General features: G+C 56.8%; 1 protein-coding gene across 5 annotated transcripts in view; it reads right to left on the bottom strand.

The window, feature by feature from the left end:
* Positions 1 to 18: 18 nt before the first annotated feature.
* Positions 19 to 24,732, bottom strand: part of Shank1 (SH3 and multiple ankyrin repeat domains 1) — a 51,317-nt gene continuing 26,603 nt past the window's right edge. For 2 of the 5 annotated variants that reach the window (XM_057761053.1, XM_057761055.1), the window contains 10 exons: positions 17,174 to 17,256; positions 16,804 to 16,928; positions 16,167 to 16,302; positions 15,622 to 15,702; positions 15,084 to 15,107; positions 14,831 to 14,899; positions 14,427 to 14,545; positions 8,376 to 8,472; positions 4,760 to 7,847; positions 19 to 2,774 (listed from right to left, as the gene is read on the bottom strand). In XM_057761053.1, the coding sequence (XP_057617036.1) occupies positions 2,057 to 2,774; positions 4,760 to 7,847; positions 8,376 to 8,472; positions 14,427 to 14,545; positions 14,831 to 14,899; positions 15,084 to 15,107; positions 15,622 to 15,702; positions 16,167 to 16,302; positions 16,804 to 16,928; positions 17,174 to 17,256 (4,540 nt within the window). In that variant the 3' untranslated portion in view covers positions 19 to 2,056. Of the gene's footprint in view, positions 2,775 to 3,173; positions 3,255 to 4,759; positions 7,848 to 8,375; positions 8,473 to 14,426; positions 14,546 to 14,830; positions 14,900 to 15,083; positions 15,108 to 15,621; positions 15,703 to 16,166; positions 16,303 to 16,803; positions 16,929 to 17,173; positions 17,257 to 24,732 lie in introns of all 5 variants that reach the window. The other 3 variants (XM_057761057.1, XM_057761054.1, XM_057761056.1) reach the window with 3 other exon arrangements.

Genomic DNA, 24,732 nt, shown 5'->3' with positions numbered 1-24,732 from the left:
CCCTTACTCCCTCCCCAACCCCGCGGCACCCATCCGGAATTAACAAGCCCTTGATAGACAGGCGCCGCGCAGGCCCCCTGCGGACGGGGGGCATCCGACCAGGGGGAGGGGGCGGGTAGGGGCCCAGTGCCACCTCCTCTCCAGTCCTTGCCACCCCTCCCCCCTCCCGCGACCCTCCCACAAGGTTCCCTGCATTTCCCTGACATGGTGAGGGGAGGGGGCTGGCCCTCCCCTCCTGGACGGAGCGCCCCCGGGGGTTCTGGGGGGCAGCTTTAGGGAATGGGCTGGGGGAGAGGGGAGCTCCCTTCTTTGGCAGCTGAACATGGGGGGGGGAACCTGAGGGCGATGCCCTTCCCCCTTTTACCCACAGCAGGGGAGGGGGCTACCTAGGGGAGGAGAGGTGGCTTCAAATTCCCAAGCCCCAGAAGCAGGGGGGGGGACGTGCAGGGAGGGAGGAGCCATGCTGAAAGGAGGGGGAGGGGTAATCTAGGAGAGAAGAAAGGGGTGGGGGGAGAAGGAGGATCTTCGTGCAGAATGGACTGACAGACGGATGGATGGTCTGAGTGACAGCCTAGTGAGCAGGGAGCCAGCGTGCATGCGCAGGGTCTCCTCTCCCTAGGAACAGCAGGAGGAGGTGAGCAAAGACCTAGGGTGGGCGCAGGAAAAGAGGAGGAGAGTTCTGGCTAAGAGTGCCTAGAGAGAGGCAAGTATGCGAACTGAAAAGAGGCCAGGCTCTGCAGGGCAACCAGGGAAAGTCACCTAGACAGACCAAAGCAGCGCAGCAAGCACATACATCCCACACCTGAGCACCATAAAAAAATAAAAAGGAAGAAAGAAAGAAAGAAAGAAAGAAAGAAAGAAAGAAAGAAAGAAAGGCTCCTGGGGAGAAGCAAAAGGCTGGGGAGAGCAAGTGCGCAAGAGAGTGCAGGAAAGAGGGTGGATGTCAACAAAAGTTGGGCCGTAGAGGACTTGGGAAACAGAGGCAGGTGGGTCTCTGAGTTAGAGGCCACCTGGTCTACAGAGTGAGTTCCAGAGACAGCCAGAGCTACACAGGGAAACGAGAGAGAGAGAGAGAGAGAGAGAGAGAGAGAGAGAGAGAGAGAGAGAGAGAGAGAGAGAGAGGAGAGAGATCTGGGATGTGAGTGTGCAAGGGATGTGCCAAGTATCAGAGAAAATGGAGAAGGCAGGGGACAGGAGTGCCATCATGAGAGAGGGAGAGTAAGGGCTCGGGGGCGCCAGGACAGGAACGAGTTTCCAGGTATGAGAATGGAGGTAAGTGTGTTTAGAGTGTGCAAGGACAGAGCATAAAGAAGGGGTGGCCAGGGGCTACAGGAGTATGCCTGGGTCTGTGAAAAGGAGAGGAAGGAAAGTCCCATGTGTGTCTGCAGCATGGGTCCAGGGTGATCAGAGAAAGAAAGGGTGCAACCCCACCCCCCAAGAAGAAAGGATGCGGAGAACAAGCTAGCAAAGGCCATGGCGCTTGAGAGAAAAAAGAGAATGCAGCCGTCAGAGAGCTGGGAGGGCTCTGCAGGCAGAGGTCAAGACAGCCAAGGGGACAAGCTTGTGCAAAACTGCAGCCAGGGTGCGGAGCCGGCAAGCAAGAGGCAGGGGGAGGGGGAGGCTGAGGGGCCTGGACAGGTGGAAAGGGTTATTAGAGGGGCGCAGGTGATGGAATAGGAGGGCAATCTTCCCCTGCGGCCTGGGGGGCAGCCCCCATCCGGTCAGGCTCTGGGCTGACCCTCTATGGCTCTGTCCCCCTCAGTCGACCTTTTCCTCCTCCTCAGTACCCCGTGTCATTTTCTAATCATACCCCCCCCTTACACCACTTGCAGCCCAGTGTCAGCTGCCCACCTCTTGTGAGGTGCCAGTGTCTGGCCTGCATCCGGTCCATCCGGGGACCTCAGTCAGGCCTGGGGAGACGGGGCAGGGCACAGTTTTAGCAGAATCCCTGGCCCCCTGAGAGGGTGGGGAGAGAATGATGGTCAGAGGGGTCAGAGGTCAAGAGGTCAGCGGGCTGAAGGGTCCTATGGACGGGTTGGTCCGTCCAGGCCAGCCATCACCTCTCCAGGAAAAATTTGAGAGCCCGGTCAATGTTCATTCGGTGGCCCACCCTGGTCACGCCCAGGTCCACATAGTCCTCCTTGGTCAAGGCGGGCAGGTGGGAGCCATCAATCTCGTGGTCCAGGAACTGGGCTCTGTGCTCTGATAAGCCCAGCCACTCCAGCCAATCGGCGACGTCAAACTTGGTCCAGAATCCGAGAGGCTTCGCGCCAAATGGCTTGTCCGGGGGCAGCGAGAGCAGGCGGGTGGGTGACAGAGAGCGAGAGGCTCCCGACAAGGCTCCTCCGAGACCGCCAGACATCCCGGGGTGTGGTGGTACAAAGACTGGAGCAAAAGGGTCAGCCGAGCCTCCTGCCCCTCCGGTCGGGGAGCTACGGATGTCAAAGATGCCCGGGTAGAGGGGTCCTGAAGGCAGGATGGGCAAAGAAGAGGGCCTGGGCGCTGGGCTGACCTTGTGATCCGAGGCAGGCAGCAGCGAGGGGCTGGGTGCCCGGCGGAGCAACGGAGGCCGCATCTCAAATTCCACGCCCTGCAGGTGTCGGGTGGAAGCTGAGGCGGGTGAGGCTGAAGGTGATGTAGCTCCTGGGGCTGCAGCTGTTGAGGAGGAGACCCCAGATCCGGTGGGGAGTGGAGGCAGAGGGGGTTTAGGCCAATTCTGAAAGATGCTGCTGCTGGGTTTGGATAGAAGAGAGGTCTGGGAGTCTTCGGAGAGCCTGGAATGTGACAAGGGGTGGGGGGTAGGGGACCAGGGGTAAGGGAGAAGGGTTTGGGGGGAAGAGTTGAGGGCAAGAGGCAGAAGTCATGATTCAGAGGGAGAGACACAAGGGTAGGGGCAGAGATGGAGAAGATGGGTGGTGGTAAGGGAGGGTCAGATGAATGTCAGGAGAGAAGTGAAGGGCAAGAAATAGGACAGGGAGAGGGTGATAGCCAAGAGAGATGGAAGAAAAAGAACCATTAAGTGATAGCAATAACACCCGCCACCACTTGCTGCAGCTCATGTGTGTCAGGCATTGCTCTAAAGGCTTTCTGAATCTCATCTCAATTTAATCCCCAACATCCCTGGTGGAAGGTTACTATTATCATCAAGAGCACAGAGAGCTTAAGAAACTTGCCTAAGGACACACAGCCAGGGAGTGGCAGAGCCCAGTTAGAAGTCACCAAAGTCTGAGCTCTTAACCACTACTCTATACTGCCTTTTTTGGTTATGGTCAGTCATAGCAGAGTGGAAGACAGGGAGACAGAAACAAAACAAAACAAAACAAACAAACAAACAAACAAAAAAGAGGGTGGGTATTCAAGGGGGAAAGAGATGGAAGGGGTTGGGGACAGAGAACAGAGAGAGAGAGGTGAAGAGAGGGAGGTGAAGAGAGAAGAAACAAGGGGAGAAAAAGGTCCCCTCATCCCTTGAGCTCCCTTCGACATGGCCACACAGCAGGGCCTTTGAACTAGCTATTCCCACGGGGTGGCTAACTGTTCCCCACACGGCCTGGGGACCTCTGAGAGATCTGTAACCAACCAATTCGTGGATTGTTTTGTGAGGGTAGCTGTTATTATTGTGCCTACTGTCTAGCTGGGGTGTGGCTCAGTGGTAGAGCCCCTGCCTAGAGTCCCCCAGTGTGGCATCTGAGCCTTAATAAACTAGTAGCAAGATGCGCTCTGGGTCTGGCTTGAAATGTTCACTGTGCCCCTCCCCTTCTCCAGAGGGCACATTGCTGTGCTAAACATCCAATCCATGCACTGATGCCTACCTGCAGCACCCTCCCACCCAACCCTGAAGGACAATGAGTGAATTGTTTCTTATCTCCGCAGCTTGCTAAATCCACCCTGGATTGTTAGATACAGGGGACAGAATCGCAGTGCACTGTAGACGGATAAGAAGTATTTCAAACTCTCCTCCGTGCATCTGAGTTAAAGATGGGATTGCTTTCTAGCCATTGTGAGAATGGGTCATGGCTTCAAAGAGACCACAAAGAAGGAGTATCTGAGGAGTGACAGCTGGGCCCATATCATCCTATCTAGAGGGAGCTGGGTTCCCCAAAGATGCCCTGCCCTCCTCCATCATGTTGACGGCAGTGGCTCAAGTTAAGTTCTGCCTCAATCCCTTGCAAGTAGGCACTGTGAAGAGCCACACAGACACCTTTAGTTAATGTAGTTTTGCTGTTGATAGTTTGTATCTAGGCTTGGGGATGTATAGGTCTGTCATTCCAGTTACTGAGGAGGCTGAGGCACGAGGATTAGAAATCTAAACTTGGTTTTTGAACTCTAAACAGAGTTTAAGGCCAGCCAAAGCAACTTAACCAGGTCCTGACTCAAAACATAAGAAGAAGGCTGGGGGCTTTGCTCAGTGGTTGAACCCGTGCCTACAGTCCCCCAGTAAGAGGTCAGGGTGTGATTTGGAGGTAGAACCCCTGACTAGACTCCCAGTGAGGGGCTGGGACCATGGCTCAATAGTGGGGCACTTGTTTAGCATGCCTGAAGCCCTAGGTTTGATCCCCAGGACCATCAAAAACAAAATAAAAACATGTAGCCATTCATCTTGGGCCATGGGTTATGGTGACCATGGAGCTGAAAGTGTGCTTCTTAGAGGTCCGATTCCTGCAAGACAGCCCAGTTTGTTTTCTGTAACTCCGAGGCTCTTTGGGGACCTTGGGCTCCAGCACCTGCCGTAGCCACCCGCCAGTTACAGATCTCTGCTCACCTCTGCCGCTGCAGGGAGGAGGTCCTCTCTGGGATGTAACTGGCTCCTCCGTGGTGGCTGTCTGTGCTGCCCCCGCTGCCTCCCCGAGCCCAAGGCAGAGCTCCTCCCGCGGCAGAAGACCCACCAAACTGCTGGAGCTTCGAGCTGAGTTCGCTGATGATGCTGGCTTTGACCGTGGCCAAGGCAGAGGCCTGAGGCTGGGACAGGGGCCCCGGCAGGGGCGGTGGTGGAGGTCCCGGACCCTCCTCCCATGGTAGCAGCTTCCGAGGCAAGGACGAGGCAGTGGGCAAAGGTACAGGCGGGACTTCTGGCTCAACCGCCACGGAACCTCCTGCCACACCTGCCGTCGAGGGTCCTGAGCAAGCACTCAAGGCCAGAAGCCCATCTGTTCCAGCTCCGGTCACAGAGACCGTGGGGCTGGTGGGGGTGACAGGATCTCGGAGTCCCCCACTGGGACCAGGTCTCAAATTTCCACCAGCCCCAAGCGCCCGGCCCCGGAGCTTGGAGGGAGTCATGAGCTGTGGGGGGTATGGTGGGCCAGGAGTCCCACTGCCCCCGAAGGCCTGGCCATCCAGGTAGGCTACGTAGGTGTCCAGGAGCTCAGTCCCACTGGCCACCCCGGGCCCGCTCCCAGCCACGCCCCCCGTGTTGCCTCCTCCTTCGGCAGACAAACTGCTGAGTGTGGACGCGCTGCTGATGGTCTCCAGCGGGTGATCGCTGCTGCTCCGACTGTCCACCTCCTCAATTCCAGAATCCGTGCCAGGTGGAGGATCAGGGCCTGGCTGCGGGGCTGGGGGAGCTGGGGCTGCTGGAGCTGGCGGGCCTGGAGCAGGAGTATCCCCGGGAGCCGCGGGAGCCCCCTGGGTCAGCGTGGCCACTTCGCTGTCGTAAGAGGTCAGGCTAGACGCGGTGGAGTCCAGGGTGGGAGGGGCTGCGGCCACAGCCGGGGGTGGGGCTGCAGGTAGAGGGGTAGCTGGGGAGGGAGGGTCGGGCAGCGGGTGGGGAGGCCCGGGCGTGAGGGGCGACTCTGGCTTTTCGAAACTGTTGGAAAACTCCAGGGGTGGAGGCAGCGGCTCCGCGAAGAGGAATTCGCCGTCGTCCACATCCACCGAAGGGGCTGGCGGCGGCAGGACCAGCAGCGGAAGGCCGTTCTCCTCACTGCCCCGCGGAGAGGTGGGAGAGGCTGGCAAGACCCTGCGAGGGCTGGGCGGTGGGACCCCAGGCCCGTCTTCAGTGGAGGACCTTCTCGTGCCCGCTGGGGGAGGCCGGGCCTGGCAATTCTCAAGGAAGCGCACGTGCAGAGGCAGCCGCTCAGGCTCCTCCGTGGCTGCAGTGCGCCAGGCCTTGCTCACCCCAGGAAGGGGAGTTGGGGGTTCCGGCCCCAGCTGCAGCAGGAGCGGCCCGACCCCTGGAGCTGACGGGGGCAGACGGTGCAGTAGGGAGCGGCGAGCTGCAGGTGGACTGGCGGGAAGGGCCTTCTCCTGACTCCCTAGACCTGCCCGGTACCCCAGCTCCCGGCGCGCGGGGTCCCCCCACAGGCGCAACACTGGCTCGTGGCGTGCATGTGGCGAATGGGGTGAGTGAGGCGAGTGGTGGTGGAGGGTGGGCGGCGGGGCATCGTAGCGTGGCGACGGGGGTCTCGGAGGCGGCTGAGGGGTGCCCCCACCGTCCGAGGACTCCTTCAAGGCCCGCTCCCGGGCGGCCAAGGCCAGCCCCAGCGGAGAGGCGGGATCTAAGGCCTTGCCAGTCAGCGGATGCACCAGAGGCCGCGGGGGGAGGAAGCTGGTGAAGGCGCTGCTGCTCCCACTGCCCCCGTAGGCTCGACTGCCGGCTGCGTAGGCCCCATAGCCCCCGCTGCTGCCCCCTGACTCTAGCCGGAGGTACGGCTCGGCGGAGAACATGCCTTCATCAATGGATTTGGAGTGCCGCAGCCGGGGACCTGGGGGAGCCCCCGGGCCCAGCCCGCTGTCGCCTCCATCCTCATCTCCCGCATCGGTGGACAGGAACAGCGTGGACCGCCGCCGGGCTTCGTTCTGCCAGCCTCCCTCCCTCCGTGCCGCGCCCACCAGGGCTGCTCCAAACTGGCTGGTGAAGTCCAGGGTTGCTGGGCCGCTGGGCGACCCAGGGGTGGGCACGGGCGACGGAGACGCCGGCACCGGGGACGTGGCAGGCGCAGGGCTGGGCGAGGATCCGCCGCCACCCGCGCCGTCGGGCTGGGTCGGGGGCTCAGCCTCTGTGCTGCTCCCCTGGCTGCTGCGCCCGCTGCTACTGGTGGATGGGGCTTTGATGATGATTGTAGGGATGGGGATGGAATTTTTCTCCGATGGCCCAGCCGGAGGTGGTTCAGGCCGCGGCAACGCTGGGGATGTTGGGGAGGACGCGGGAGCGAGGCTGCCCTTCTGGGGCTCGCCTTCCACTTTGGTCTGCTTGACCAGTGGGCCCTTGCGACCGCGGCCCGTGCGGGCAGGCACATACATAGCTGCACTGGCCGCCCTGGGGGGCAGCTGGAAGTAGCGCAGGGCGGGAGCCTGAGTGGGGCCGCTGCTGCCTCCGCTACTGCTGTGGTGGGAAGGTGATGGGGCCCCCGAGGTCGGGCTGGGTCCTCCGCCCCGCCAGCCTCGAAGGCTGGGTTGGGGTCCCAGGGCCAGTCGAGGTGGGGGATCGTCGGGAGAACCTCCTGTCTCCATCTCCGGTGGGTGAGGAGGGTGTGCATGGTGATGGTGGGGCTGCGGAGGTGGGGCGTGATGATGGTGATGGTGAGGTGGATGGTGGTGGGCAGGGGGGAGGGCTCCGCCGTGATACAGGCTCTTCTCTCGGCCCCCAGCGCGGGTGTCAGGAGGAGATGGCCCATCGAAAGATGAGGGGGAGGAGGCAGGAAGGGGACCCCCAGAACCGGGGTTGAAGGGGCCTCCCCGAGGGGACGGAGTGAGGCGACCGGAAGAGGAGGGGGCTGGAGGTGTGCTATAGGGAGGCTCTGGTGGGGATGTAGTGGGTGGTGGGGGTATGTCCTCTGAACCGGGGACTGACAGACTACGGCTGAATTTCATGGCTGGGGGTGCTAGGTAGGGTCTGTCATCTTCTGCAGCCCCTGTTGAGACACACAAGACCAAGGGAGGAATTGGAGACTGGACCAGCTCCTCCTAGATGCAAGCTGTGCACTGCGTAACAGCAATCATCAGCAGGGGCGCAAGGGAAAAGGCTCAATTAAGTGAATTTCACCATTCGGCCACGAGGGGGCGCCGTTTACTAGTTGTTCAAAGGTTTGCGCACATGATAATTTAATGGCGATTTGGAGTGAGTTTAAGGCAGGCTTAAGAAGAAAAGGCTATCTATCATTTTTACATAGAGCCATGCAAGAAGCAGCTGACTTCTTCCTCAACAAGCATCTTTCTCTACTTACTACCTGCCTGCTACCAATCCTCCATCCTTTGAACCCTGAAAGACCCCAGTTGTCTAGATACTACCCATCCCAGGTCACACAGCTGAGAAGCAAACCCCGGATTCATCCAAACCCGACCTCATTGAACCAGGGTCAAATGTGGTGCTAGAACACATGGCCAAGCCGAGACAGTCCTCTCCTATGCTCCCGGACCACATCCCACTCTGAGAGACATACCAATAGATTTCTGCCGCAGCATAAGGCCAGGTCCGGGGGGCAGGAAGGAAGGACGGTCATAACTCGGCTGGGAGCGGTGGTGAGGATCAAAGCTCGACTTCAGCGTAGTAGTTAGAGGGAGAGAGAGAAGAGAGTAGAGAAGGATCAGTCAGAATTCTCCACACTTGGAGGCTTTTCTCCTCTCGGTCTCTGCACAACAGAAACGCGGTGTGGGGAAGCTGGGGAGCAGTTTCTGAAGAACTTCTCTGGGGTGACAGTCAGAAAAAAGGAAAGAAAAACAAGCATGAGCTGTCCCCTCAGCCAGCACCACCCGCGGTCGTGGCCTGTACCAGCCACTTCTCTGGATTTCTGTCGCTTCTCTTGTCCACCCCTCTCTAGTCTCTTTTCCAGACTTGGCAGAGTCTTTCAAAAAGAAATCAGGGCTGGGGAGATTGCTTAGTCAGTAAAGCACTTTGCTACACACACAAGCACGAGGCCCTCGGTTCTGATCCCTGGCAGCTGCAGCCCATATCAGACCACAGAAGCACCCAGGTATGAGGCCAAACTGGTACAGCCACAGTCCTATCAGAGCCTACATGAGCTGCTCTTCAATTTCAGTTCATCATTATCTTAAAGATGTGCATGCGTGCACATGTGTGTGTGCGTGAGTGTGTGCATGTGTGTGTGCGTGTGTGGTGTGTGCATGTGTATATGTGGGTGTGCATGTGTGGTGTGGGTGTGTGCGTGGTGTGTGCACATGTGCACGTGTGTGTGCGCGTGCATGCGCGCACGTGTGTGTTTGCCTGTGTGTGGTGTGGGTGTGTGGGTGTGTGGTGGGTGTGTATGCATGTGTGTGTGCGCGTACGTGTGCATGTGTATATGTGTGTGTGCGTGCGTGTGCGGTGTGTTCAGGTGCTCACACACTCCTCTGCTCAGAGGCCAGAAAAGAGTACCAGAGCTAGAGTTGCAGATGTGGGGGTGCTGGACTAATGTAGGCCTGGCATCCAAACTCCCATCCTCATGACAACACAACAAACCCTCAGTCACTGGACCATCTTTCCAGGCCCACTCAGGCCATTAAAGAAAAATATGTCTGTCCGATCCTGTGTCCATCATTCTCCGCGTCCTTTCTGGCTGTCCATTCACCATCCCATCTGTCTGTCATTCCATCTATGCAGATTTTTCTGTCCGTATGACTTTCCACCCACCCATCACACTGGCTGTGATGGTGATTCCACACAAAACATGTGGACTATGTCCATCGTCCTGGAGACCTCAGAGGGCAGTGGTGGCCTGAGAGACTCAAGGCTCCCCTGGGTCTCAAGGGCACCACCTGGCCCACCAGGTTAGAACTGCCTGTTGCTATGTTTGTCTTGTTCATTCCACGGCCAAGGATGTCCTGACGTGAAAGGCAAGCTGTAAATAAATTAGAGAACAGAACCCGGAGTTCAGTGTGCTGGCTTACACCTAACATCCCCGGCCTGGAGAGGCAGATGCCCTGTGGAGAGTGCTGTTTCCACAGGGCCCAGGGACCCAGAAACAGGGTAAGTGCCTGTTATCCCATTAGACCAGCAAAGAGTCTGAGAGTTGGGGAACAGGCTCCTCACAGGGATTCCAGGGACCGAACAGGGGTGACAAGAGAGGGAGGTGGCGAAGAGGGAGGCTGAGTCACAGCAGAAACAGGAGTGTGACGGAGTCGCGTTAGAGAGCCTGGAACTGAAGAGAACCCGAGGTAATGAGAGCCACAGAGAAGGTTTTAGGGGGAAGAGCAGGTTCCCAAGGGAGCCCAGTCTGAGGGAAGGGCATGATCTGCACACCAAGAAAAAATAGTCTGGCTTGGAAAAGTTCAGGTCAAAACAATGGGTGAGGAGCTGGGAAGATGCCTCAGTGGGTAAGAACACTTGTTCTGCAACTGGGTCCTGAGTTCGAATCCTCAGTACCTACATAAAACTCTGGGCCTGGCTGCCCGTGCCTGTAATACCAGCACTGGGGCTCAGGGGTGGCGAGGGGGCAAAGATGGATTCCTAGATCTTGACAGACAGCCAATTTAGACAAAACTGTGAGCTTCTGGTTCAGTGAGAATCTGTCTCAAAGGAACAAGATAGAGTGATGGAGGGCGGTACCTGTCCTGCATGGTCTTGGAATGTGCCACACTTGCATGCTGCACACCACACAAACACACACACCCATGTACCCCGCCCACCACCAGCACACATATACAACCCTCACCTATCACATCATGCACACGTCATACAATACACACACTGTACATCACACACCACACACATACATACCACACCCACACCATACACACCTACCACATATACCATACACATATACACACACCATATACCATACACATATATACACACCATATACCATACACATATACACACACCATATACCATACACACATACACACACCATATACCATACACACATACACACACCATATACCATACACACATACACACACCATATACCATACACACATACACACACCATATACCATACACACATACACACACCATATACCATACACACATACACACACCATATACCATACACATATACACACACCGTAAATACACCACACACACTGTACACATAGACCATGCACATACATATGCCACACACCACATGCCTACACCATATACCTATGCACACCCAATATATAACCCCTCATGCATACACACACCCAGTATACATCCACACACATGCTTAAAGAAATATTGGGGAAAAAGCACCCCTGCCTGCTTGGGTTAGCTAAAGAGTGGGACCAATCTCGACAGAACTCTGCTTGGATTGGATAGACATTTCCAAGAGGCCTGAGCAAGTGAGTTCAATTCCCTAACATCCGTTTGTCATCTAGAAAATCGAGGTGATCTTCTCTCCCCTCCAAGGAAACTTGTCAGAGAAGACCATGATGAAAAGGTTCACTGAAGGTTCAGGGAAGGTAGATTTGGGGTCCATGTAAGGAAGAGCTTTCTAGAAGTCTGTCCATACAGAGAAAAGCTACAATAGGAGGTTGTGAGCTCCTGTCTTTAGATTTGTTCAAGCACCAGCTAGATGGTTAACAAGGAAGGGATAGAAGTAGTAAAACTTAAGAGCTGAGGCTGGGGAATGGCTCGGTTGGTAAAATGCTTGCCGTGACCCCGCGGGAAAGGCCTGGAGTGGTGGCTTGCCCCTGGAATCACAGCGCTGAGTGGGAGGACACTTGGCTCTCTGGGGCCTGCTGACAGCCAGGCTAGCCGCATCAGTGACCTCCAGGTGCAGCCGGAGACCTCAGCAAACAAGACGGGTGACACCAAAGTCTGTGCTCGTACACACATGAGCACACGCACAAGAAATGGGCTGTCAGGGGACAGTTTGGGGCCCTGCGACTCAGAAGGGATGTGCTGGAGTGAGATCAGAGGGTGACGGCACCAGGCAGCAGAGGAAGACTGCTGCTTTTGAGAGCCCTGCGGGACAGGAGCTGACCTCACTTGACCCTCCTGAGTGCAGCAAGCTTCAAAATTCTACAGGTCAGGAAACAAATGCTGGGGATGAGATAGTGTGGTTCAAAGTCAAACAGGGAGAACGCAGCCTGGCTGAAAGACCTGTGCCCTCTGACTCCCTTCCCGGTCACCATTAGTTCTCTGCTCTTTTCACCCACACTCTCTTCCTGCCTGCCACCTCCTTTCTCTTGGTGCTGCAGCCTGAACACGGGGCCTTGTGCCTGCTGAGTGTGCACTTCTTCACCGGGGGGCACCCTCAGCTCTCACTGAATACAGGGCCTTGCTCCTGCTGGGTGTGCACTTGTTCACCAGGGCACCCTCAGCTCTCAGTGAACACGGGGCCTTGCTCCTGCTGAGTGTGCACTTGCCCACTGACTACACCCTTGGCTCTCATTGAACACGAGCCTTGCCCCTGCTGAGTGTTCACTTGTCCACCGGGTGCACACCCAGCTCTCCCTTTTTTCCTGCTCTGACCTTGTGCGTCAGGATGGCACAGCAATCACCCACCCTAACAACTGCAGACCTTTCGGATATCCTAAGAAACCAAGAACGGGCATGACGGGAGGGCGGGGCCTGCAGGACACTCTGCTAGCCAGAGAAGGGCCCACTAGACTGGGAATTTCAGGAGTCTGGCTGCAAAACCTGCTCCCTGCCTCTGCATAAAAGTGCAGGCTCTCTGGGGTTGGAGTGTGTGGTCCGAGGAACAAATGACAACCTGTCTTCACATCCTCCAGTGGAAAACTCAGCCCTCTTCTTCCTCAAAACTAAGGTAGCGAGCCAGTCTCAAGCTGTGCTGACCCCAGCCATAAGACTGTTTTCATTGCTACTACATAACTGTGATTTTGCTACTGTTATGAATGGTATGTAAATATCTGATGTGCAGGATGTCTGATAAAAGGGATCCTGATCCACACACTGAGAACTGCTGACCTAGAATCTCCTCGGTGAGGGACCAGGGGCATGGTCCAGTGGTAGAGCCCTTTTCTAGGACGCCCCAGTGACGGAGCTGAAGGTATCAGTGGTCACACGCATGAGACCCTAGGTTCAGCCCCACAGAACAGCTATTTTGGGGACTGGCTTTCATCTATGTCACAGGCTCTCTATGAGCATTGCTCTAAGACAGAGATGCAGTAAGCAGAGCTGAGGAAGCCCACACCAGTCTGCCAAGCAGACCCTGGGCTCACCTGAGGACAGAGCTGTGGTGGGCAGAAGGCATAGGCTAAGAGAGATGCCAGGCAGTGTGGACACACAGGTTTGTCTGGTGTGGCTGTGTTGGTGTAAGAGGGCCAAACCCATGGGGCAGAGCCAGCAGGGCCCGGGAAGAAGAGCCCAGGCTCCACATCTGTAGCTCGCTAACCACACTGCAGCATCCCTCACAGGGAGATTCTAAGGCAGGAATGAGGATCATCTGTAACGTGCTAACCGCGCTGCAGGATACTTCACAAGGAGATTCTAAGGCGGGAATGAGGTACCTGTAACGCGCTAACCATGCTGCAGCCTCCCTCACAAGGAGATTCTAAGACGGGAATGAGGATCATCTGTACCGTGTTAACCACGCTGCAGCATCCCTCACAGGGAGATTCTAAGGCGGGAATGAGGTACCTATACCGCGCTAACCACTGCAGTATCCCTCACAGGGAGATTCTAAGGCGGGAATGAGGTACCTGTACTGCGCCAACCACTGCAGTATCCCTCACAGGGAGATTCTAAGGCAGGCATGAAGTATCTGTGTGGAGCACCGTATCTGAAATTTGTTGAACAAGTACTTGATACAGACCAGCCTTTATCTGTGGGGAAGGGCAGGTGGAGAGCCATTGTTCACAGTGTGTATGCATGTGTGTGTATATGTGTGTGCACACCTGCATGCGTATGTGTGTGTGTGTGTGTAGGTTGGATTTAGGTGTCTTCAATCACTTTCAACTCTATTTTTAAAACATCATGTGTGTGTCCATGTGTCTGCATGTGGGACTGTGCACGTGGACTGTGCTGTGCCCTGGGCGGGCAGGAGAGGGCATCAGAGTTCCTGGAGCTGGGGTTATAGTCAGCTGTCAGCGGCCCCAGGGGGTTCTGGGAACTGAACACCAGCCTTCTGCAAGAACAATATATACTCTCAACCCCTGAGCTGTCTCTCCAGTCCCGGCATCAATATTTTAATAGCCATCTAACATCTGTTGAACATCTAGGATTATGCTGAGGATATATAACTATAACATCATTTTCTTAATTTTTTTTTTTGATCCAGAGACAAGATTTCCCTATGTAGCTCAGGCTGGTCTCAAACTTACAGCAACCCTCCTGACTCAGTTTCTCAGGATCTGGGATGATGGGCATGAACCATCATGCTACATCTCTATAGCATTGCTTTGTCTTATGTGAGGTCCCTAAAATGGGAAGAAGGAAAGGGCGGATGAGACTTAACATGAGAAGCGGACTGATCAAGAATGGAGGGAGATGAAAGAGGAGGAAGGAAGTGTGGTACTTCTCAAGACGAGTGTGGAGCTCACATGAAGACACTTGGGCGTCTTCAAACCTGCACGTGAGCCCCTCAGTTTCCTTCTCACACCAGGGTACCTACCTCAGTGGCAAAGAATCCTTTGGGCCGGTGCTTGCCCAGGGACGCAAGGCCACCAGGCCCAGGACTCTCGCTTGCACTGATGGTCTGCTGAGCAGCGGCCAAGATCTCATCCAGTTTGTCTGTGGGGAGTGAAGACAGTCAAAGAGACCATGCAAGTGGCCTACCACAGAGACCAGGCCGCCGCGGGGCTCTTGTGGTCCTAGTCCTGTCTCTGGGAACACCTCCCGGTCCAGCAGGCAGAACCCAGTGATGACAAGGCACAGGAGAGTGGGTAACACAATCATGTAACTGGGTTTCCAGGGCCCCAAGTGCTGCACCCAGGGAGGAGAGCAGAAAAGCAGGCAGCATTCTCAAAGGCGGGGAGGGGGGATTTGGCATCAGGGAGCCATGCTGTGACATCTTACTGAGTGCCATCTGATACACAGTCCGTTTTTTCTCCATGCTGGGCACTGGTGCCGGCTGTTGTTCATATTCTGTGGGCAAAGGAGAGGGATGAAGCTCAAGGGTACCCCTGCAGAGGGCATGGCCAGCAGGTGTGGACCAGCAGGTGTGGCCAGCACAAGGTGGGGGCAGTGAGGGGCTGGGGTCAAGGGAAGGGTAAATCCGCCGCTGGGGTCAGGAGACTGGGCCCCTCCCACCAGACCTGAACCCACTCACCAATTTTCTTCTTCCAGGGGGAGACTAGCCCAGGGGTAGACAGCAGAGGAGCCAAGAGTTAGGACATCAGGGGGAGGTGAGGGACCCCTCTTTGGAATGCCCACCTCCCTAAGGACCCAGATAGCGGAATACTCAGTCATCTGCCCGACTGGCCCCAGGTCAGAGGAAAATGAGACCCGCCCAGGTCATGATATTCTGCCTGCTAGGAGTCGCTAACCTTCCTCTGTTGGTCAAGAGAGACAGTAGAAGAAGGGGTAGGGGACAAAAGGAGAGTGACCCATGGTAGGGGGACACATACAGACCCCCCAGAGACCCAGGACAGAGAAACAGAGATACAAGAGGGCAGAGGGGAGACTCAAAAACTCCCCAGTGACACACAGGCAGGCCACAGAACCTGGCCCAAGGACATGGAGGGGGGGCGGGACAGGAGGAGGACGAGGACCCCTCGTGACTAACAACACTGACAAAGTCAAGGGTGGTCCAGCCCCTTGCCCCTGGCCGCCCTTGGCCCTCAGCCCCGGCAGCCCCACAGGCTCACCCATTTCCTCCAGCTCTGAGGTCATAGACTTGGAACGCAGGGAGATGGCTGGGGGCGGGAGCCGCTTAGCCTGCTGGGATGCTGGAAAGGTGGGGGTGGGCGGGAGGTGTCAGTGTTGCAGGGAGAAGACCCCTCGACACCCATTCCTTCCACTGTGCTTCCAGAACTCTGAGAACAGCACCCCAGCACGCTGAGCCCTCTCTGCCTCAGTTTCTCCCCAGAAAGGTTATGAACAGGCAGGCCTTGAGGGGGAAGGAGAGCCTTGTGGGGGGTTGAGGAGTGACCCTAAGTGTCTTAATTTGGTAGCTGGAGATGCCCCTTTATTTTGATACAAAGTATCACGTAGCCTAGACTAACTCAAACTCATCAAGTAGCCCAGGATGGCCTCTGCCTTCTGATCCTCCTGCCTTTACCTCCCGAGTGCTGAGATTGTAGGTGGGCACCATAATGTCCCTCCCTGCAGCCTTGGGGCTGGAGCCCAGGGCTCTGTGTGTGCCAGGCCAGCTCTCCACGACACAGCTACGGTGACAGCAGTGAAGAAGTACCTTTCTTGTGGACAGCCTCGTCCATGTCTGGGTGTCTGGTCACCATTACCACCTTGACCATCAGCGTGTTGCCTCCCTGGCGGATCATGTTGACTACCTGACGGTGGCCAACCTTCACCACGTTCTGTCCATTCACCTGGGTAGTGAAGGAGAGGGTAGAAGACCTTCAGCTCCTGAGTGCCCGACCGAGTGACCTTCTACCCCACCCTTTCTTATCCTTTAACCCTTCCACGGCTCCCTGTAATTCCCGTGTCCCCAGGAATGAGCTGACCTGCACACCCTTCATGTCCCTGTACTGCATATGTTGGGAGACAATTCTATGATACTTTATTTTTATTTTTTTTTTAGGTACAGTTTTACTCTGTGGCCCAGGCTGACCTGGAACTCACTAGGTGGCCCAGGCTGACCTGGAACTCACTAGGTGGCCCAGGCTGACCTGGAACTCACTAGGTGGCCTAGGCTGGCTTTGAACTAGTGGTAGTGGCAGTTTCCCTGAGATGGCTAGCTGGGATGACAGGTGTGAGCCACCACTCTGGTGTGGGCACCTTTCAATGGTCCAGGAAGAGTTGCTGAATGTGGTGAGCAGGTGACAGTCTGTCCCCAGGGTCCCCAGAAGGACAGTGTGGCTGGGGCTCACCTCGATGAGGAAGTCTCCCATTCGTAGTCCAGCCCGCCATGCCACGCCACCCTCGTCCACAGACTCGAGGTACTGCAGCGCCGGGAAGGCCGGGGTGGGGGTGAATTCCTCGATGGGGGTCTGCGCTGCAGACGGGGAGGAGCCGGCGGGGTCGGAGGGGAGGGGGTGGAGAGGCCGAGCAGGGGATGGGGCTCAGACCAAGTCACAGTGGACTCACTGGAGCTGAGGGACCAGCACCCCAGGGTGGGGCAATGGGTGGGCTTAAGGGTGTGTGTGTAGGGGGGTCCCTTCTCTTTTTCCATCCTCCCTATCCAGGCCCTACTGCTTGGGTCAGAGAGGATCTCCCATCCCCTCCCCGGCCAGCACTCACCCTTGGCCCCCCGTAGCACGAACCCGAACCCCTCACTGTCCTTCTTCTGCAGTAAGACTGTCTTCTCCTTGATGATGTAATCACTGGCAGGAGGCAGGAAGAAGGGATGGGGGTGGAGAAGGACTCATGAGGCACAGAGTTGGTGCCCCACCTAGTCACAGGGTGCCCCAGGCTCTGCGTGGAGACCATTCACTCAGTTCCCCACTCCCATCCAGTCTGTACTTCTGTTCCAGACACCCCCTCAAAGCCCGGGGTGCTCCGGTTTCCACCCACTCTTTCCTCATTCATCCTTCCGTGAATCCATCCACCCATCCACTCAGCAGAGCTGTTACCGAGCCCACAGCGCACCAGGCACCCAGTGGGGTGGGCAGAAGAAGCTGTGAATGATCACAGCCCTGAATGAGTGCTGACTGGCAGTGTCCTGTCTGTGACCTTGAACCTATGACTTTAACCTTCTGTGCTTCAGTTTCCAAGTCTGTCCTGAGGGCCTGGCTGAGGAGACTGTGAGACATCCAGAGGTCGTGCTACATACACAGGGTGGGGCACAGGGCCTACACCATGTCATAGGCCAAGGTGCTAAGCCAAGAGGGCGAATGTACTAACACACCTCATCTCCTTTACTACAGGAAGGCCTCCAGAGGACGGATCGAAACAATGTTTACTTTGCCCTGTCCAGTATGGCAGCCTCTAGCTGCATAGGACTATTTTAAAGTGTCAGTTCCTCAGTTACGGTGGCCATGTGGTGTCCCTGATGACACAGAACACTCCTGTCAGTTACTGAAAGTTCCGATGGACAGTGCTGACTGCTGCATTCCCTGAGAAGTGTCCAGTGTGTCACACATAGGCTGTCGGTACACTCTGGTCACACACCAACTACCAGTCTTGATGATACAAGCCTGTCATCCCAGCTACTGGGGGAGGCTGCTGAGAAAGGAGGAGCAAAAGCTCAAGATCAGCCCGAGTAACTTAGTGAGGCTCTGTCTGAGACATTGTGTGAAAAGAGAGCTAGGGGTGTGGCTCAGAGCTAGAGCACCTGCCTAGAGCCCCCCAAGTGAGGGGCTGGGATGTGGCTCAGTGCTAGAGCCCCTGCCTAGAATCCCCCAGTGAGGGGCTGGGGTGTGGCTCAGTGCTAGAGCCCCTGCCTAGAATCCCCCAGTGGGGGGCTGGGGTGTGGCTGAGTGCTAGAGCATCTGCCTAGAATCCCCCAGTGAGGGGCTGGGGTGTGGCTCAGTGCTAGAGCCCCTGCCTAGAATCCTCCAGTGGGGGGCTGGGGTGTGGCTGGAGGCTTCTTCCTAGAACATTTGCTAGGGTATGGATCAATAGTAGAGCACCTCAGCATGCACAAAGGCCCTGGGTTCCATCTCCAGCACTGGAAAAAGTAAACACCAACTCCACCTGAATATGGTGTTAATTCTAAAGCCATATATCTCACCTGGACGTCTTAGTAGGATACAAACACAGGAAACGGATAAAATTCTAATCATAGCACCTGCTTTCCTGCTTCCTCAGATTGGCTGCAGCACAGCCTCAGTCCTGGATCACCACTGCACCCCACTCCACACTCTCCCTGCCTGCTCATCCCAGTGTACGACAGGAACACCTGAACTACTGCTCTACCTCAAGCCAGTTCCTCTCAGAACACTCCAGAACACACACACTGCAGTGCCTCTTTGTTAGCATCTAGAACCCAGGGCCAGCGCCATGCTCCCTCTCTCTGCAGCAAGGCTCAGCACCCCCTCCACACACACCAAACCTCAGCTCGATCTGTGTGGCTTTCAGCCACTCCAATAATATCCATGCGGGTTCCCCAATTACCTACCCCCACATATTCAGCTACCAGCCCTCCACAAGTACTCCAGTATATTTCAGTGACACCCCCACACATCCCAGTATGCCCTGATTTTGACTCCCCTCACTTTGATATCAGTGTATTCCCATTACACGCCCTCTGAGTACCTCCCAGCACATGGGGATAACATGGTGTCTAGTGCCACCGTACCCTGTCAGTACCCTCTGTGAGTGTCCACGGTAAAGACCCATGCTCCTGTACATCAGTGGGTGTTCTGCACATGCCTGTGTGCTGCCTCCTTCCTTGTGCTTAATGGGCCCCACATCATGCATGCACACAGAGGCATACCCCAGCCATTGTGCTTCCCCAGAGGTCAACAAGCCTGTCCACAGGCTCCCGCCTCCTCCCACACAGCCCTCCCCTTCCCCCCTCCCAGCAGTCTTTGCAGCTGCATGAAGCAGGTGCTGGGAGAAGATTGAAGGGTTGAAGAAAGGGGATGGGTGGGGGGGTAAGAGAAATGGGTCTAAGGAGGCTAGAAGGGTGAGGCCAATGGACAGTCTGAGGACAATCCAGAGGTCAGGGCACTTTGGCTCTTATTGTATTCTGTGGCAGTCTCATCCCGACACAGGGTGACAACCTCTTCTAAGCCCTTATGTCCTTACTACTATGACACTCTCTCCACATGCCAAGAACCTCCCCATGAGGCAACAATGCCCTTCATGCTGCCCCTTTACACCTCACCAAGGCAAAGTCATCTTCAGTCATGCATGCATGCCTGCCACCCTCACCTTTCCCCATGCTCTGAAGTCTCTCTCTCTCTCCCTCCCTCCCTCCCTCCCTCCCTCCCTCCCTCCCTCCCTCCCTCCCTCTCTCTCTCTCTCTCTCTCTCTCTCTCTCTCTCTCTCTCTCTCTCTCTCTCTCTCTCCTCTCTCCCTTTCTCTCTCCAGCCCAGTCTAGTCTACAGCTCACACCAATCCTCCTGTTTCAGCCTCCCTAGTGTTGGGGTGATGTATGTTAGCCACCACATCCAACTCTGCAATCTCTTTCAGCCCCAGCTTGACACATAAACCTCCTCCCATAACCTGTCCTCAGACCTGAGCCTCTTGTTCACATGCCAAGGCCACGGCTCACTACAGACCAGGCAGCACTGAAAACCCTTCACAACAGACCCACCGGGTATCTCCTCACAGCCAGTCCACGGAGAAGACGTAAAAGCTACTAAGTTCCATTTTATAGGCAAGGAAGTAAGTCACAGAAAGGTTAAGAAACTCTCCAGAGACACACAGTAACACTGTGTGCTTGTTTTCCATTCAGAGTCTCACTGTGTAGCCCTGGCTGTCCTGGAACTCACTCTGAAGACCAGGCTGACCTCAAACTCACAGGGATCCACCTGCCTCTGCCTCCCAAGTGCTAGGAATTTAAGGTGTGTACCATTATACCTAGCTGATAAGGAATCTTCAATAGCTAAGAGAATATTCGGGTGACCACAGTTAGACTTTCTTTCATGTCATACCACCCAAACACCTCAGACACACATTTCCAAAGTTGATCAGGTGACCTTTATGCTGGCTGGCCTTAGGTCAACTTGACACACAAACTAGAGGTATCTGAGAGGAGGGAACCTTAACTGAGAAAATGCCTCCATAGGATCTGCTGTAGGGCATTTTCTTAATCAGTGACTGATGGGGGAGGGCCCAGCCCATTATGGGTGGTGCCACATCTGAGCTGGAAGTCCTGAGTTCTATAAGAAAGCAGACTGAGCAAGCCATGGGAAGCGGGCCAGTAAGCACCACGTCTCCATGGCCTCTGCATCAGCTCCTGTCTCCAGGATTCTTCCCTGGCTGAGTTCTCGTCTGGACTTCCTTATGATGAACAGTGTTGTGGAAGTAGAAACCAAATAAACCCTTTCCTCCCCTGCTTGCTTTTCAGTCATGGCGTTTGTTTCAGCAACAGAAACCCTAACTAAGACAGCCCTGGACTGCTCCTCCAGCCTCTGGGCTTTATCCTAACTTCAGCCAGTAACACAAGTGATACATTATGAACTATGCATGGCCAACCACTTTTAAGGTCATTATTATTTAAGTCACTACAACATTCCTGAGTGGGGTTGATTGCGAGTGTTCCCATCTTTAAACTATGTAAACTGAGGCACAGAAGAAGGGCCTGCTCAAGATCACACCGGCTAGAATGGTCAAGACTACCAGTTAGGTTTCCTGAAAGCCACACATCCCAGTAGCACCCAGTTCTCCCCATTCCCACAGCACTCCCATCTGTTCCTCCCCGGCACATGGACCCCAGCATGCTGCAGAAGTTTCTCTGAACCCACAGCTCTTCGTGTGCCCCGTTTCTGATGTGGTACCTGCTTTTCTGCCTCCTCCCTCTTCTACCCCTCCCTCTGCACCATCCTATATTCCCATGTTTCCCCAAACTACCTCATCAGACAGCCGGTCTGACGGTGTCCTTAGGATATACCGGGAAATCACCCCTGCTCCCAGTCACTCTGCTCATCCCTTCTTCCAAGGGTCCTCTTTGTATTTCTACCATCTCCTCACCCTTGTCTGCCTCCTCTCCAAAATTATTGGGCCTCGGGCCCCCACATTCTCTTGCCTCCTATATAGAGAAGCTCATGGTGTCCCCGAACAGCCTCCACATTCCTTCCACACTGCCTGCCCCGCCATCCGTGGAAAGCTCTTTCTCCTTTGGGTATCCACAGCTTGCCCTGCGGACTAGGCTGGTTTTTCCAGCAGCCGCTTTTGCTCACATTCCCTGCAAACTCCAGGCTCTGGTGTCCGATCCCCGCCCCCAAATCCTCTTCCTACCGCCTGTCTTCCATTCTCATCTCGGGACCTTTCTTGGCACTCAGCACCCCCAAACTCCAGTACCCAAACCCTTTCCAGTACCCACACATTTTATTTCCCCTCTGTCCAGCAAACCCGCACTTCCCCCTCCCCGCAACCCCCTCCAGTGCACACACAGGACCACCGTATGTGGTGCGGACTACCTGCCCATCAGGAGCTGGCACCATGTCCTTCCCCAGGCCATACTCCGTGTCCCAGAGAAGGTCTGGTTCCCTCCTGGAGACTGCGGCGCGACTGCTCCCCACCCCCACCCCAGGTCCTTCTTGCCCACTCAGGATGCAACAGCCTGGAGCCGGCTGCCATCCACAGTGTTCCCTCAGGTCCTCAGTTCCCTCCCTGCGTTCCCATCTCGGCAGGCTTCTCCATGGCCTGCACAGGGCCCCCGCATGCAAGCAAGTCGGCCCCTGTCCCCATGCTGAGAGCAGCACACAGGCAGGTGCCGGAGCCCCATGCAGAAGCTTGAGGAGGTTCAGCCCACGTGCCCCCATCCCCGCAGAGGGTAGAACCTCGGGCTCCAGGGTCGTCCCTCCCCATGCACAGACTCCTGGGGGCACGGAGCAGGGTACGTGGGGACAGAAACACAAGAGCAAACTGACGAGAGGGTGCGGGGGAGGAGGGGGCAGGCCAAGGCAGAGGAGGTTGGGTGTTGGGAAACACAGCCGCAGTCTCTGGGACAGATGCTCTCTCTCTCTCTCTCTCTCTCTCTCTCTCTCTCTCTCTCTCTCTCTCTCTCTCTCTCTCTCCCCTCTCTCTCTCTCTCTCACACACACACACACACACGTGTGCGCGCACGCATACAGACACATAGGCGCACATACGCACACAGTCCCCAGACAGCTTCGCTATGGTTCTAAGTCACACAGAGACAGACACCCCCCACGCAGGGACACACAGATGGACATAGGTGGGGGGTGGGCTTGGAGCCCACAGCCTCTCCATTTCCGTCTGTCCCTCACACACACGCAGGCGGTCATAGGCACACACATCATTGACACGCGCACAGCCGCACAGTGACACGCAGCGGAAAAGAGGAGGGGAGGGAAGGCCGGGGGCGGGATGCCTGTGTGATGGAGGTGTGTGTGGGGGGACCGACTGTGAATGGGAGACAGGGGTATGAATGGGGGGACTTGCTGAGTCTAGGAAGAGGGGCGGGGATGCGGAAGATTGGAGGGATGGGGGCCTGGGGTATCTGGGGGAAAACCCTGGGGAAGGGCTCCTTAGAGTAGAGGAGTTAGGGGTGCCAGAAAGGGCAAGAGTGGGTTGCAGAGTCTAGCTGTAGTGGGCTCTTTTCATTGGAGGGTGGGCAAAAAGTCTTGGAGAGCACAGGAGGCCCTGGAGCAGCGTCTGAGGCACAGGAAGGAGGGAGGTGGAAGAGAGGCGGGTGCTGAGCTGCTGAGAGAGGGTCTGGGAGGGCTCAGGCCTAAAGAAGGGAGGCTGCGAAGAGGAAAGTGGACAGGTCTGGGGGCCCTGAACGCACGGAGGGTCGTGCCAGGGACGAGCGGGCTGCGCGCCGTTACCTGTAAATGTACCAGACGCTGCGCCGCCGGGGCCCCAGCGCCGGCCAGCTGGAGGAGAGCGCAGGGGGCGGCTGGGGCAGGGCGCCCCCGCCGGGGCCACCCCCGACTGCAGACAAAGCCATCGCCACCGCGGCCCCGGCCCAGGTCCCGATCCGGGCCGCCCCCGCCACCACCGCGGCCGCCGTCGCCGCCGCCGCCGCGTCCCCGTCCCCGCTCGGCTGAACCCCCGTGTCCGGGCCCCCAGGCCCCGCCTCATGCTGACCCGTGCCGGGAGGGGGGAGGGGCCGGGGGAGGGGGCGCGCACCCCCCTTCGGGAGGGCGTGCAGCCCCGGGGGGCTCACATGCTGCGGGGGGCGCGTGGGGGACAGTGCATGGCTGAGGCTCCAGCACCGCGGACAGCTCCGGAGGCGGCCGCGGCCCCGCGTTAACCCCTTGGCGTCCTGCGCCGGGCGGCCGGGCGGAGTGGGGGGGCGGGCGGGGGAGGGTAACGCGGGGGCCCCTTTGGCGGGAGGAGGGGGAGGGGTAAGACTCGGGGAGGGGGAGGGAGTCACTTCCGGTTTGCCCCCCCCATACCTCCCCCTTTACAGAGTCCTCTCGCGCAGGTGCAGAGAGAGCGAGCCAGAGAGCGGGAGCGCAGGGAGAAGGACGCAGCGCCACACATCATTTAAGATGCCTCGCCACAGCGTGCAGGGACGGGCAGGCAGACAGAACCACACTCTCAGGGCAAGGGACACTCAAGGTTGAGAGAGGCCGACCCCTCCCCAAGAGAGGGTAAACAGCCCATCCTCAGCGCAGACATACACACAAGTCATCCCCAACATAGTAAGAGAAGGCAGGGTGAGGGGGTGGGGTGGGGGAACTAAAACACTCAACTAGGACCCAGAACACCGAAACAGAGAGTAGTGAGGGACACACACACACCACCACTCACCAGAACCATGGACCCCCCCACCTCACTGCCCCTCCCCCAGGCAGGAGGCGAGAGGGTGGCACACCCCACGGGGTAGGTACACAAGCAAGCACGGCCCAGCTCTGGCTGGGATGCTGGGGACCAACAATAAGATGCAGAGTGTGAGCACAGGAGCCAGGTCACCGGAGACTGGGTCAGGAAGAGCAGAGGGAAGGCGGTACTGAAGGGGCACTTGGATCTCAGCCCCAGGAGATGTGGAGAAGGGACAGAAATGGTAAGGCTTCAAGACAGGATATTAATAAGAAAGGGAGGATGGAGACTGAGATTGAAAGAGACCCCTCTGCATCAGTCTTTAGAACAAGTGACATCACCCCAAGACCCAGGCCCAGGAGACCCCCCCCCCAGAGGCCGACTTGGGGTAGAGGGAGCCTCCATACTCACCCGGTGCCCAGAGCCAGAGACGTACCAGGTGAACAGGCACAAGA

Source organism: Chionomys nivalis (assembly GCF_950005125.1).
Source record: "Chionomys nivalis chromosome 23 unlocalized genomic scaffold, mChiNiv1.1 SUPER_23_unloc_1, whole genome shotgun sequence".
NCBI lineage: Eukaryota > Metazoa > Chordata > Mammalia > Rodentia > Cricetidae > Chionomys > Chionomys nivalis.
This window is presented reverse-complemented; position numbering and strand designations above follow the sequence as displayed.